Consider the following 13,036-nt stretch of genomic DNA (forward strand, 5'->3'; position numbering starts at 1 on the left):
CCTACCTCCTCTGTGCTGGCTTCATCACTTTTTCTGCTAGGTCTTCAAAAGAACACGTCCCTGGTTTTTAACAGGGCAGTTGCAGCTCTGGACAGGAACGCAGGAAGGCAAGCGGTGCCTTTGCTCTGCTGGCTAATTTCTCTGGAGAAGTCTTCCCAGCAATGGAAGGCTGCAAACAGAAAAGATATCAAGATTGTCCAGTACATGTTGTTGTAGGTTGGAAGAAAGGAGCTCAACTATATGAGGAACAATGCTGTGATCACACAAAATAAATCAGTGATTATACAAAGAGGCTGGGACCCTTGGGCACTGTAAACGGAGAGCTGCAGGCTGCCGTTCAGTCTGACTGGAGGGAGTGTACCATTCTGAACCGGTGACCAGGAGCGGGGATCTGTTAGCACAAACTCACCCAAGGTTAGGATCGTCACGCAGCAGTCTCCAGAAAGGTGGGTACCGCACTGCACAGCTCACGAGCCGTCTGCCACGTCAGCCTGCTGCACAGACGGCCTAGGCAGCCAACCCAGTCTGCCTTACTGATCACACATGGCAGAGTTCATCTGAGGATACACAACCACCACTAGCCCGGACTCCCGAATTGCTTCTGCTGCGACCAAATTGCCAGGTGAACAGTCTTCAAATCACACCCAGACAAGTTTACAGGCTGGGGGTGAGGGGCTGAGGGGCTGGGAGGGTAGAAACAATGCCTGCGAGCGCCTTCCCAAACATGCAAGCTTCATGTTGTTTTCCTAGGCTGCAATGACTTAGCATCACCGCAAAAGTCATTAGACAGTCTCTGAAAGGGAACAAAGGTTCTTGAATAAAAAAAAGTATGATTTACAAGCAGATGTGCTAAGCGCTATCACTACATCAGAAGCCACATATAATGCTGGGGTTTCGCTTGAACAGCTAGGGGAGGGGCGGCCTCTCGTTCTCAGCTCTGCAGCAGACTCCTTTGCAACCAACATCACTGTGCTCTCTCCGTCCCTTTTACCACCTGGGAAGTAACTTCACCACTAAGAGTAAGGATGCTAGGAAATTCAATACAAAGTGTTTCAGGGTTTTCCAATATACAGTATTATGGGACTGGAAAGCCCTACTTGACATTCCTGCTGGGATGTCAGCTCCAGCCAAAGGCGGGGAAGAAGGGAAGGGGAAAGACGATGTCACCTGTAAGCAAATGAGAAGTTAGACCTGAATAGCCACAAGGAACGAGACAAAAAAAGCAGCATAAAGCACCTTCCACCTCAAGCAACAGCATAGTGCTGCCTTAAAAAAGTGACATTACATACAGCTGAGACACACAAGTGCAGAAGTAGGAGAACAAGCATCAAAGAGATATCTCATTGGGTTAATTTTCAGTAACTTACTAAAATGCATGCAAGAGATTTATCACAAAACCAGTTGAACTCCATTGTATTTCAACAATAGGTTTATTTTAAGAAACATAACATGACATTAAGTAAAAATGCAAAATTGTGCAATTATGGCAAAATGTTTAAAAATCCACACATTTGCCCTCATAGGACTACAGTACTTCTTACTAACATACCTGAGCACTGAATGTTGGATGCCATTTCTAAACAGCCTTACGAACAGGGAGCTCTTCGACTTGTCGTAGAACATACACACACTGCATGTTTGGTGCACCAAAACTGCTTTTAGTTATTCTAAATTTTAGTGATGGTATCAAGTGGAAATTATAAAACGTTTCCTTCTAAAGTAATTAATAATTTTGGAAAAGAGATTTATACTCACGTAAGTCCTTACAATGCTAGAAATTCATTTAATAAAAGGAAACAAATGAATGCAGAAAAAAATGCAAAGTGGGGAAAACATACAGATTACTGTTTAAATATTATCAGTACCTTTGGTGCATTATTTTTCTTTTGTGCTGTGCAAGTTTATTTAAGCCTGACTCTAAAGCAAAACTTTACCGGGAATCTGACTTTCAGCAAAATGTAGAAGCATTTAAGAATTGGCAAAATGTCACAGCTACGTTACTGTCTCAACAAACTCCTCATGCATAAGATTTAGTATATTCTACTCCCACGGCAAGTTCCAGGATTTAGCTTTTAAACACATTACAGACTTGGATCACACCCTCAGTTTGAATGGTTAAACAGAATGGAGATCTTCGTACTTTAGTGCAGATAAACAAAATTAACAAACCTACTGCAGAATTAACCACAGCATATTGTACTTCTATACATCACATGACCAGTCAATTGCTAACTCAATTCTATTTCATAGTTTCAAGTAATATATTGAAATTTGTTCTACTAAATAAATATAGAAGATTGTCAAAAAGCAGCAAGAAGTCTTGTAAATATTCAACCAAGCTTAAAAAAAACCAAAAAACAAGAAAAAAGTTACATAACACTTTGCAAAAAAAAATGGTTTTACACACAAATGCAACACTGTTAGGGAGGGTGCTTCAGAAAGCTTGCAGCTAGAGGCCTACAACAGCGCAAAGAGAGCTAGCCAAGGACTAAGGATAATTTGAAAAATGAAATTAGTTGTACTTTAAAAAAAAACAACTCTTATTCTTGGCTATGGATATATATAAAACAGTATCCAGAAGAAAATTAAACAAACAACACACCTCAACACTGTTGGAAAACGCAGTCTTAGCAAAAATTGTCAACTTCAAAAAAAAAATTCAGGCGCTCGCATTTGAAAGAAGCGGTTTGGTGAATCTCTGGAAGATGAGGTATGTAATGCAAAGAGGCTTTTTTTTTTTTTCCTTTTCATTTCACAGTTTTTTGTTTTTGCCTTTTAAACATTTTGTGCAAGAATTAAGAAATAGAACCAGGCGAATATTTTCGTGTGTTAGATTCCATTTGGGAACAGTAAGACCACATAGTAAACAAACATTATCCAAATCCTCAGCCATGCCAGGGGGATAAACAATGAGCTAAATATTTGGCTTACTGAAATATCAGCTGTTAAGCCAGATAATGGTAAGCACTTACAGCCAGTGATGGCCACTGCCATTTCAAGTTAACTGGTTTACTTAGGTCAATTAGAGAAAATAGGGAAGAGTAAGATAACATACTCACAGCTCTGCAAAAATTAGAGCTGTAACAAGTTAAACCTGGCAAGTTACAGCTGATATGAGTTTTAGGATTCATCTTTTCCCTTTTAAATCCAGTTTTCACTACTGAAGTAGAGGCTGAACTTTGAACTTACTTACTTCTTAAAAATAAGCTAAATGTTAAATACATAGAGAAAAGTGTTGCAATATATCGGATCCCTATTCTATATTTGCATCTAAGATTCTTTAAGCCACAGACACTTATTGTCAATTTTGCTTTAATACACCGGATAATGAAGACAGCTCAGTAGTGCAAATTTTCACATTATAGATCAGAGTGAAATAGAAGGTATTTGAGGGCTTGATTGCTGGGCGAAAAGAAAAACAACTTGTAAAGTTAAGCCACACTTTTCCAAATTATGGGAGCACATGCCAACTCTGCACATAGTACTGTACTTCAGTGGAAACAGAATGAACACTCCACACAAAAAAAAAAAATCAATATTATTAAGGCCATATCCTGTCACCATTCTGTGCAAGAATACCACTGCAGTAAAAATGTTATGTTAAAAAAGACAACATGATGACAGGACAGGGCCTGAAGACAGACACACACTCCATGAAAAATAACAGGCTGTCTTAAACAGTAGCATAAGGCCAGCCCATTTCAGGCAAACAAGTATTAAAAACGTACTAGCACCATCAACTTTTGGGTTAAAGCCCTTTATGGGATGAAAAAAAGGTTTTAAGCAGTGTTTAAAAAAATGTTTTTTACAGCACTACATCTATGTGGCAGAAAATGGGTGTTGGGATTTCCCCCCCCCCATCACTAAGCTCAATTTTAACAAAAATCCACAGACGGTAAGTGGTACAGTAATCTGAACAGGCCTCTGTCCAGGGCAAAGGTACCCCACGTTCCAATTCTGACTTGAGTTCTTCTCCCAAATTGTAGTGCACAAACATCATCACAAACATCTTAACAGACTTCAAAAACAGTACAAAAAAAAAAAAAGATCATTACGAATCAGGATCTACCATTCCTCTATGTACTTTCAATCTAAAATTAAAAAAACCCCAAAACCTAGTGATATTGCCTCAAATTTTACCCGTATTTAAAAAAAAAAAAAGAGAAAAAAAGAAAAGTCACTTCAAAACATCTTGGACATCCTTAGCTATTAATGCTAGATTTTCTTTCACTGTAGTGCATAGTTATCCTGGCTCTTCCACTTAATTTGCTCTTACCACAAAAACACCCCTCTAGTATGACATGATTAAGTGTTTACCAGAAAAAAAATGCTGATAATTGCACTTTGTAACCTCTTTCTCATTTCCCAGGAAAATATCAGTAAATATGAAACTGAACCAGTAATTCCCTCCCCAGACTGCAACCTTTAAAGAGCACCCATCCCCATATACAAAAAACTGTCTGCTTCAGCTTACAATAAATACTGACAGAATTTCTTTGTTTTCTTTTAAGACATGTTTTCTCTAGCATCAGATTACCACTGAAATCACTAAGGCCTGTTACTGAAAAAAAAAATTTAAATAACTTTCTGAAGACACTGCGGATACAATTTAGCAACAACACATTCAAAATGCCGGCCTAAATCCCAGAGCCTATCTGGAGTCTCGTATACTTTTTGCCATTGGTCAGTAACCTCATCGTACTGGTAGAGTGAATTCTTCCTGCTGGTTCTGAAAACATGTTCTTCAACAGTGACTTGAGTAGCTCTGACAAACAGATGGAGTTTATTTTTGAGGAGTACGAGTTTTATGTATGGATTAATGGACTGATCACATGGAAAGTCTTTTTTTCGAGTCCACTTATTTTGTTCAATGTCATAGGCCTCTACGGTAAACATACGTTGATGGTTTCCACAGGTTCCAGCTATGTAGTAGATGGAGTCATTGTATACAGTTGCCAAGCCTTGGATTCTAGGCACAGTCATTGGGGTCAAAAATCCCCAGTAATCCTTCTGAGGATCATAGCAGAGAAAAAATTCCCCTGAAAAGAGAGAGGAAAAATAAAACATAACTTATGCTTCATTTCTAGAACAGCAATTCTGCAGCTACTAAGCTTTCAGGTATGCTCTTCCACAGACAGAAACGGTCTACCAATTTTTAAAAGCCTGGATCCCATAACAAAAAACCTAGCACCATCGTCTGTTTTCTTCCAAGTGCATTACAAAAATATTATTAGCATGAGTAAAAACTACTTTGAGTTTCTATTCCAGCTGAAAAAGAGGGAATTTGAAGCGTATCAGAAATACAATGTTTTACATATTTCCTAGCTATCCTTTACTACTTTTAAACCATGCTTAGTAATTTGGGACAAAACCTTTCAAGATTGCAGTCTTGAAGTGTCTGAAGTATTTGTTTCGTTCTTTAACATCTTCACAACGTGTCATCTACAGACTGTGGAGTCACAGAATTCAGTGCTTGAAAGTTGTCAGATCTGAGCACATAATTGTGTCTTGTACTACACACAGATTTTGAAGCTACTTTATCAGGTGGCTGGGTTACACATTTAGGTTGATTTGCTTAAAAGGATGCCAGGTGAATACTTGCATGAAGCTACTGATTCATCGTTAGTTACAATTAGATTATAAAACACCTCTTTTGTTGACTGCACAGAGTAGCATCTACAGACTGTAGACAATGGAAGTTCAGATGACTGAAAGCTCATGCTCTGCAAACTTGATGAAACAAACATGGATAAAGACCACCTTGTCTTTTGTAAAGCCTGGGGGAAGAAAGGCCTAACATTTGCCAAATATTAGCATAATTCAAATGATATATAATTTCACATGGCTATTTTAAGAATTTTAACCAAGCTGCTGTGTAACCGAGCACCTCAAGTATAACAAAGAATACAGAAATAATACAGCGAAATGGGTGGAACATAGCTTAAGAGATTAAGTCTTACAGATAATAGATTTTTTTTTTTGGTTATTCATTTTTGTTCCACAGTGTAATCTCCTATGACTGACACTTGCGTTCCGTTGGCATTTTAACACTCTCATCAATCCTTATTGACCATTTCAAACTTATGAGCTTTCTCTAGAAAAATTATTGAAAGTTAAACTTTTTTATACTACTTCAGTGCAACTCAATCAAGGTTTTATCTACCATACTCAAATAGAAAAGTTGCCTATTTCCCATAACACGACTCTTTATAATTTGCTGGTTAGCACAGTGAAGTAGCTTGCTTATTTATGCGAACATGGAGTTGTTGTTTAAACCACTGAAGCACAGAATAAGTGCAGCTAAAGTTTGTAAACAAGATGCACTCTTATTCTATAGGTTATAATAATATCCACTTTTTAGCGGTTCTAAGAAACATTTAAAGAATGAACAAATACTCTACCAAGTTAAACATTCTTCAGCATTCCTTTTTAACCATCTAAAGCAGATGTCTGACCCAACAGAAGAGACAGATTGAGAGAACTTGCTAGTGTAACAGAATTATTTAAAGCCACAACCAACAAGAGTCAAACCCAATACAGAAACAACGAAAGAAGAAGAAAACTCTCTGCAAATCATGTGGAAACCCACCAACCTTACCGAGTGGCAGGAATGCAAAAATCAAGAAATCAGGTTGACTTCTTCTGGTAAATAACAATGACCTTATGGTATTCTCTGTCCTGTTTCTTTCCCGTGGTCCAGCTTTGTATGGAGAGTGACCCAAAGAGGGAGCTGGTATGGATCTAAGACCCCAACTTCTGCAGGTGTTTACAGAGGTGGCCCTTAGCAAAACATAACCAAGACACCCCCTCCTCCTTTCTTTCCACTTCTTGGGACCCTTACTACAGCCTCATAGACCAGTCTCAGCACTTCTAAGTGTAGACTGCTATATGGCTCATGCATACATACAAATACATATTTTATATAAGATCTCCGTAAATAAAATAAAGGGAAGAATAAATTATTTGATCCATTCGCATAATGATCCTTTTTATTCATTTAAGAATCAATATCTAATACACCAATAAGTCTGACCATTTACCAGAAGAAATGATGTAAAGGCAGTACTATAATTACTGACCAAAGAAACAGAGCTAACTAGAGAGAGATAAATCATCTTTCTTAGTTACCAGGACTACTTCAAAAAGCAGGGTATGGCAGGAAACGAAGGCATACAGTGGTTAATTGACTTCTACAAGTCACCAAGAATACAGACACCACGAATTCCCACAGGCTTAGCTAAAAAAAAAAAAATGCAAAGTGCTTTTTCATAGGACAATATCTTTTCTTCAACATCAGTGCATTTCACCCAGATAAAGATTTCACAGTAAAATTTAATACTATACTGTTGACTTAGACCACCACCAAAACTGCCATTTCTGTAATAACTCAATACTACAACTTAGTGACACATTCCCAGGGCACGAGAACTCAAGCAGCAACCTCACTCTTCCTACTAGAGCCTACTGCTCTCCCTAGCTTTCCTCCCACCCCATTGTCCCAGGGCATTCTTTAAACGTTCAGGAAACTTGGGTTTGCTAAGATGCTTAAGAGAGCGCAGACAGTCAGATTGAACAATCCCCACTTCCAATAAAACACCATATAGTCAGTCAAACCACCTTACCCTGTAAAACATAGATGTTATCCTTATATTCCACAGCACTATGAAACTCCATTGCTACCGGCATTGGACAGACAGCTGTCCAACAGTTCTCTCGGCTGTCATAACACTCCACAGACTTGAGTGAGTTTCGCCCATCTCCTTCATAAACGCGACCACCTATTGCATACAGTTTACCACAGCAATGAACCAATTTGCAGCCTATTCTGGCTCGCAACAAAGGAGCTTTCGGAATCCACCTATTGCCAGAGTGATCATACATCCAAAAATCACTCTCTGCTCTGTGGTCAATGGAGACCTCGCTGCTGCTTGGTCTGTAACCACCCGCAATATAAATATCATTATCAGGAGATACAAGAATTCCAACCTCCCTCAAGTCATTTGGTGGCTTGCATAGTTTAAACACTCTCCCTGTGACCGAATCTAAACAAGGCACTGTTTGCTTCTTTCCTGAGTGTTTGTGGGCAGCATCAAAGCATATGATCATTTCAGAAGCGGTCATTCCAAGCCGTTGTGTATAGCCATTGGCACTATGTTGTCCCTTTTGTACACAGCTTTTGGCCATAGCCTGTGCAAACATGGGAGGGATTTTCTCTAAAAATGTCTCTTCCAACAGAGGCATACGGATGCATTTGGCAAATATTTCTGGAAGGTGCACTTCTCTCTTATTTTGTTCATGCTCAAACCACCTTATAATGCTGTCATAAACATGTTCTTCTTTGTCTACATTTAAGTCATCACTGTCGAGTATACTTATCAGTTGGTCTTTTCTCAACTGAAGAAATTCTTGCTCTTTGGTGACACTCAGGAACTTTTTACGAATGTAGTCTTGTGATCTGTCTTTGAGTTCCTGATGACCATAGTGATCAGCAAAGATAAACACCCCAATGGAGTTCTGTGGGTCCAAATGACTGATCATATATTTAGCACACTGGTCTTGTATGGAAGGGATCTGGAAGATACTAGCTGCAGTGAACAAAGCTTGAACGTTGGCCTCTGTCAGCATTACTCTGGAGGTATATGCATAGTTCAATACTAAATGCATTGACTCTGCTTCAACACCAACTATACGAACTTCTTTCTGGGTACTCTCTGTAAGGCCGCTAGTGAACATAGATCTACAAAAGAAAAATATTTAGCAGTTTATTTGTAATTACCTTCTAACTACAGGTATAAGAAATTAAATTATATTGTATAGCTAATCCCAATGCGTTTGCCCTTATATCTGCACAAATACATTTATCACTGATGTTACACTGTCCTGTTTGGGTACCTAAATTTAAGATCAGTTCTAGACTTACTGAAACAAAAGTGGCAAGCTGGAATTTCTTGCTTAATTATCTCACTAACCCCACATTAAAATTCACTCAGTTTACAAGCAAAGCTCTTGGCATATCCAAGTCTTTGCACTCAACTTTCAACATGTTATTTCATTTGCATATTCTAGCATGCTAGAATATATAACTTTAAAAGGAAACAAGTAGTTTAACTATGCTATTACTGTATCCAAGATACCCTCGATACTGGAGACATTTTTGTTTGTTTTGTTTGGTTTTTTAATATAATGAGACATTTTCTCCAATGAAATTCTCCTTTGATAAACAGACACTAATAATTCATTGATGTTAAGAGAACAATGATCTTTACTTACTAGGTGTACTACATTATCAATAGCTACATGGAATATTAGCATAAGTGTGATTTTTTTTTAATTTTCATTTAATGAAAATAAGTTATAATTCTGCTTTTGATCACCACTAGAACAATGGACTATTGTACCTGAAATAAGGACTGATTGCAGCAAGAACATTCCTATGACAGGAGAATGTTTTCCCATGATCCACTTCCACTACAATATCTGTCAGTTGTCCTTCATCATACATGGTTTTAAGCTGTTGAAGAATACTACAAGCATGGAAGGGGTCCATTCCACTGCTGACTGTGTTTGAAGAAGGAATTCCGTTCAGTGTTTGTGAAAACTTACTTGGTTCTACAAAGCAAAATTGAAACTGTTTAACAAAAAACAAACAAACAAAAAACCCCCACCCCCAAAAAACCCACACACGCCAAAAAAACCCATGCATGAACAAGAATTAGCACAAATTAATATTCCATACTTCCTCACTGTCACCGTCCATCAATAGCAACTCTAACATTTTCAAGGGTGAGCAAAGATATAAAGATACCTCAATTATTTTTTTTTCCTTTTCCCAACGTACATGTAGGTAAACGTTAACCTATAAAATTATATCCATTAATATTAAGAAAAAAAAATCATATAAATAGTTCACATTTATTACATATCACTGGGGAGGGAGGAAATTAAGTCAAGAATCACAATGCTTACTGACTTATAAAATGGGAAAAACAAAGAATACGGAAGAATAAAATAAGCCCACAACCTACATCACCATTACGCAACTCTATATGTACGTACTTAACTTTACACTGAAACAGGAACTGGCTACTAACTTACACAAGCGATGGTTAATAGCATAGACTCATGAAGAAACAGCCCTACAGTAAGTATGTTGGGCAATAAATTTAAATTCACATAAATTTGTATATACGGTTACATGTTTTTCTTTACAAATAAAATACAGTTACCATTTAAAATTACTCAGGTATAAAGGAGCTCGCATATCATTGTTGAAACATATGAAGTGGAGCATATGCTTCTAAGTAACAAGTGATATGCCTAATGAAGTAAGTCCCAAAGTGAAAATTGAGCAATATCTCAAGCACAAAAATCTGTTTCGTAATAGCAACAAAAATTTTACACAATAACAACAAAGGAGAGCTCAAAAGAAAAACATTAGGTGGCAAGAGCTGCAAATCAGGTAGAGCTGCTGACTGCAACAGAGAATGCTTCCAATAAATTTTGGGCAACACAAAGGGGCAAAGAGGATAGAGAACAACAATGTTCATGATGAATAGGAGATTTAAATTCTAACTCGTGGTGATATACAGCAGTTACAATTTCTCTTACTCAGAATTCAGACACAGCTTTGAGCACAGTCACAATTAAATCAGTAGGAATCTGCTGCTGGGCACACATTTCCCATGGCAGGCTTGGGGCCAAATATTGTCAGTATCTCTTCAAAGTACTGTTAGAAAAAGTCTTCAAAAAGTCTCCCCCCCCCCCCCCCCCCCCCCCAAATACAATAGTAAATACTTAAAGGTAAGATCTACAACAGGGAAGTTTACTTTATCACAGTAACTGAGCTCCAACATTGAAAACTAACCAATCATTAGGGAAGGGGAGAATTTGTACTTTTACTTGTTTAGAAACAATGTTAATCACTAGTGAGCAAATTCCAAGTAAATAATACTTCGCTAGATCAGTTCCAAGGCTTCCTACCTAGCAAAGCTTTGACGTGCAAGAAAACTTTCATGTAGCTACTATTGCAGAAGAGTTTCATTTACTTTCTAACAGTGAAAAAGATGCAAAATAGTTCTTCTCTGACCCTGCCAGTCACGCAGGCAATGAGCACATGTGATCAAGGCAGCTTCCAGTGCTGGAATAGATACTCATTCCTGTATTCCAGTTTTTCTATTTAATACTTGACACTATCAACCTTACAGCTTTCACCCCATAAAAACCTTCCCAGTCACTTTCATCATGTTCATTTTCTCCCTCCCGCCCCAACTGTTTCCTCTATTAATATTCCTGTCACTTGCACCTCAAAATTTTAACTCTGTTCCTCTCAGACACGACCCCAAAATTCTCTCCGCATTAATTTCTCAGACACCCCTCCCTTCTCCACTCCCCACATATCCACCTTCATAGAAGCCTTTCATCACGGACAACCCCACTCCTCCCTCTCATCTCAGCTCCCCTCACACAGACCACAGTGTGGGGACGTCCCTCACAGGAAACCCTCTTTCCATCCTAACAAAGCACAGTACTACTGCACACCTCCCCTCACGCGGTACTGCCCTCTCCCTATATACAGGCCCTCACTCAAGCGTCCTCTTACCTCACACCCCGACCCCATCCCCCACAGACACCTCCCAGGCACCCTCGTCTGCTCTCACCTTCCCCACCCGGAAGCGACACCCCACACTGCAGGCCCCTCATCCAAGCACGCCTGCCCCACCGGGCCTCCTCGGGCCCACCCACCCCTCGGAGTCACCCCTCCGAGTCACCCCTCGGCCCAGGGACCCCAAGCACCCCTCCCTCAGACGGTGCTCCCCACGGACACCTCCCATGGAGCACCCTCCTAGACACCCCTCAGCAGAGAGGCCCCAACACCCCTCCTCTATGTGCTCCCCCCCCCCCCCGAGACACCCCTCAACACACAGGCCCCAACACCCCTCAGCAGCGACCTCTCCCTGAGCGCCCCACCCCACAGGCCGCTCTCCCCCTTCAGCCCGTTCCCCCGCCCCGGTGGCCCAGCCGCACCGACCTCCTAACGCTGCCATTCTCGGGGCCCCGCTCCGGCAGCGGGAGAAGGGGGCGGCCCGAAAGGAAATGTCACCGGCGCTGCTTCCCCTGCGCCGCTTCCTCTCCGCGTCCCGCTTACTCCCGCGGAAGCCAACCCCGCTCCTCGCACCGACCAACCTGGAGCGCGCGGATTGGCCGCCGCCCCCGCCGCCTGCCGGGAAATGTAGTGCTGGCCCCTGGAGGCGCACCGCCCCTGGCGCGCGGGGCATGCTGGGAGCTGTAGTTCCTCCCGGGCGGGCTGCCTGGGAGTTGTAGTTTTCAGGAGGCAGCTGGGGGGGCGGGCCCTGCCCGTCGCGCAGCAACGAGGAGGCGGGCGCCTCAGGGCGGAGCGGCCATTTTGGGGCCCTCAGGCAGAGGCGTGGGGGCAGCCGTCAGGACTTTGCCCCAGGGTGCTCTGCTCTCCAGGGGCACCCAGCAGAAATGGCCTCTCCACATAAATAAATCCTCCCCAATTCCTGCTTTATCAGGCCTTGCGCTGCCTCTCTCCCGTCCATGCTGACCTGCACCTCCTGGGGCAAACCCTCCCGAAGGGGAGAGGAGGTGTCACCCCGAAGCTGTCTGCTCAACAGGTGAGGGAGAGAAGACAACATGGCTGCTGCTGGAAAACCAGCAGAAGAGAGGAAAAGAAAATGCCTGCTGCTATCCTAATGCTGCAAGGACGTGGTCAGGGACAAGGCAGTGTCTGGGTGCAAGACCCAGAGCTGTGCAAGGCTGAATTGACCTTTAATGAAAAACATATAATCGGCTACTTAGTCTGAAAGCTCATCACACTGGGAGTCTTTTTTATTTTTCCTGTGTTTGTACCCCCCAGCACACTGGCCAGCCAGATCAGCTGTGCCAATCCTACGTAGAGAGTGGCTGAATGACTCCGGCAGACAAGCAACCATTTTGTTGCCAATGACCTTTAATATCACAAAGCACGTTTCTCTCTCCACCCCAGAGATGAAGTGGCTGATAGTCACCGCTTTTC

At 41.1% G+C, this 13,036-nt stretch overlaps 1 protein-coding gene across 1 annotated transcript; it reads right to left on the reverse strand.

Moving 5' to 3' along the window:
- Window positions 1-1,417: 1,417 nt before the first annotated feature.
- Window positions 1,418-12,058, reverse strand: KBTBD8 (kelch repeat and BTB domain containing 8). The gene is made up of 4 exons (XM_050904681.1): window positions 12,029-12,058; window positions 9,399-9,609; window positions 7,623-8,737; window positions 1,418-5,039 (listed from the first exon to the last, which is right to left on the reverse strand). Exons 1-4 carry the CDS (start codon window positions 12,042-12,044, stop codon window positions 4,576-4,578), a joined length of 1,806 nt encoding a protein of 601 aa, XP_050760638.1. The 5' UTR covers window positions 12,045-12,058; the 3' UTR covers window positions 1,418-4,575.
- Between the last annotated feature and the right edge of the window lie 978 nt (window positions 12,059-13,036).

The sequence above is a fragment of the Gymnogyps californianus genome, chromosome 13 (assembly GCF_018139145.2).
Source record: "Gymnogyps californianus isolate 813 chromosome 13, ASM1813914v2, whole genome shotgun sequence".
NCBI classification, from domain to species: Eukaryota; Metazoa; Chordata; class Aves; order Accipitriformes; family Cathartidae; genus Gymnogyps; species Gymnogyps californianus.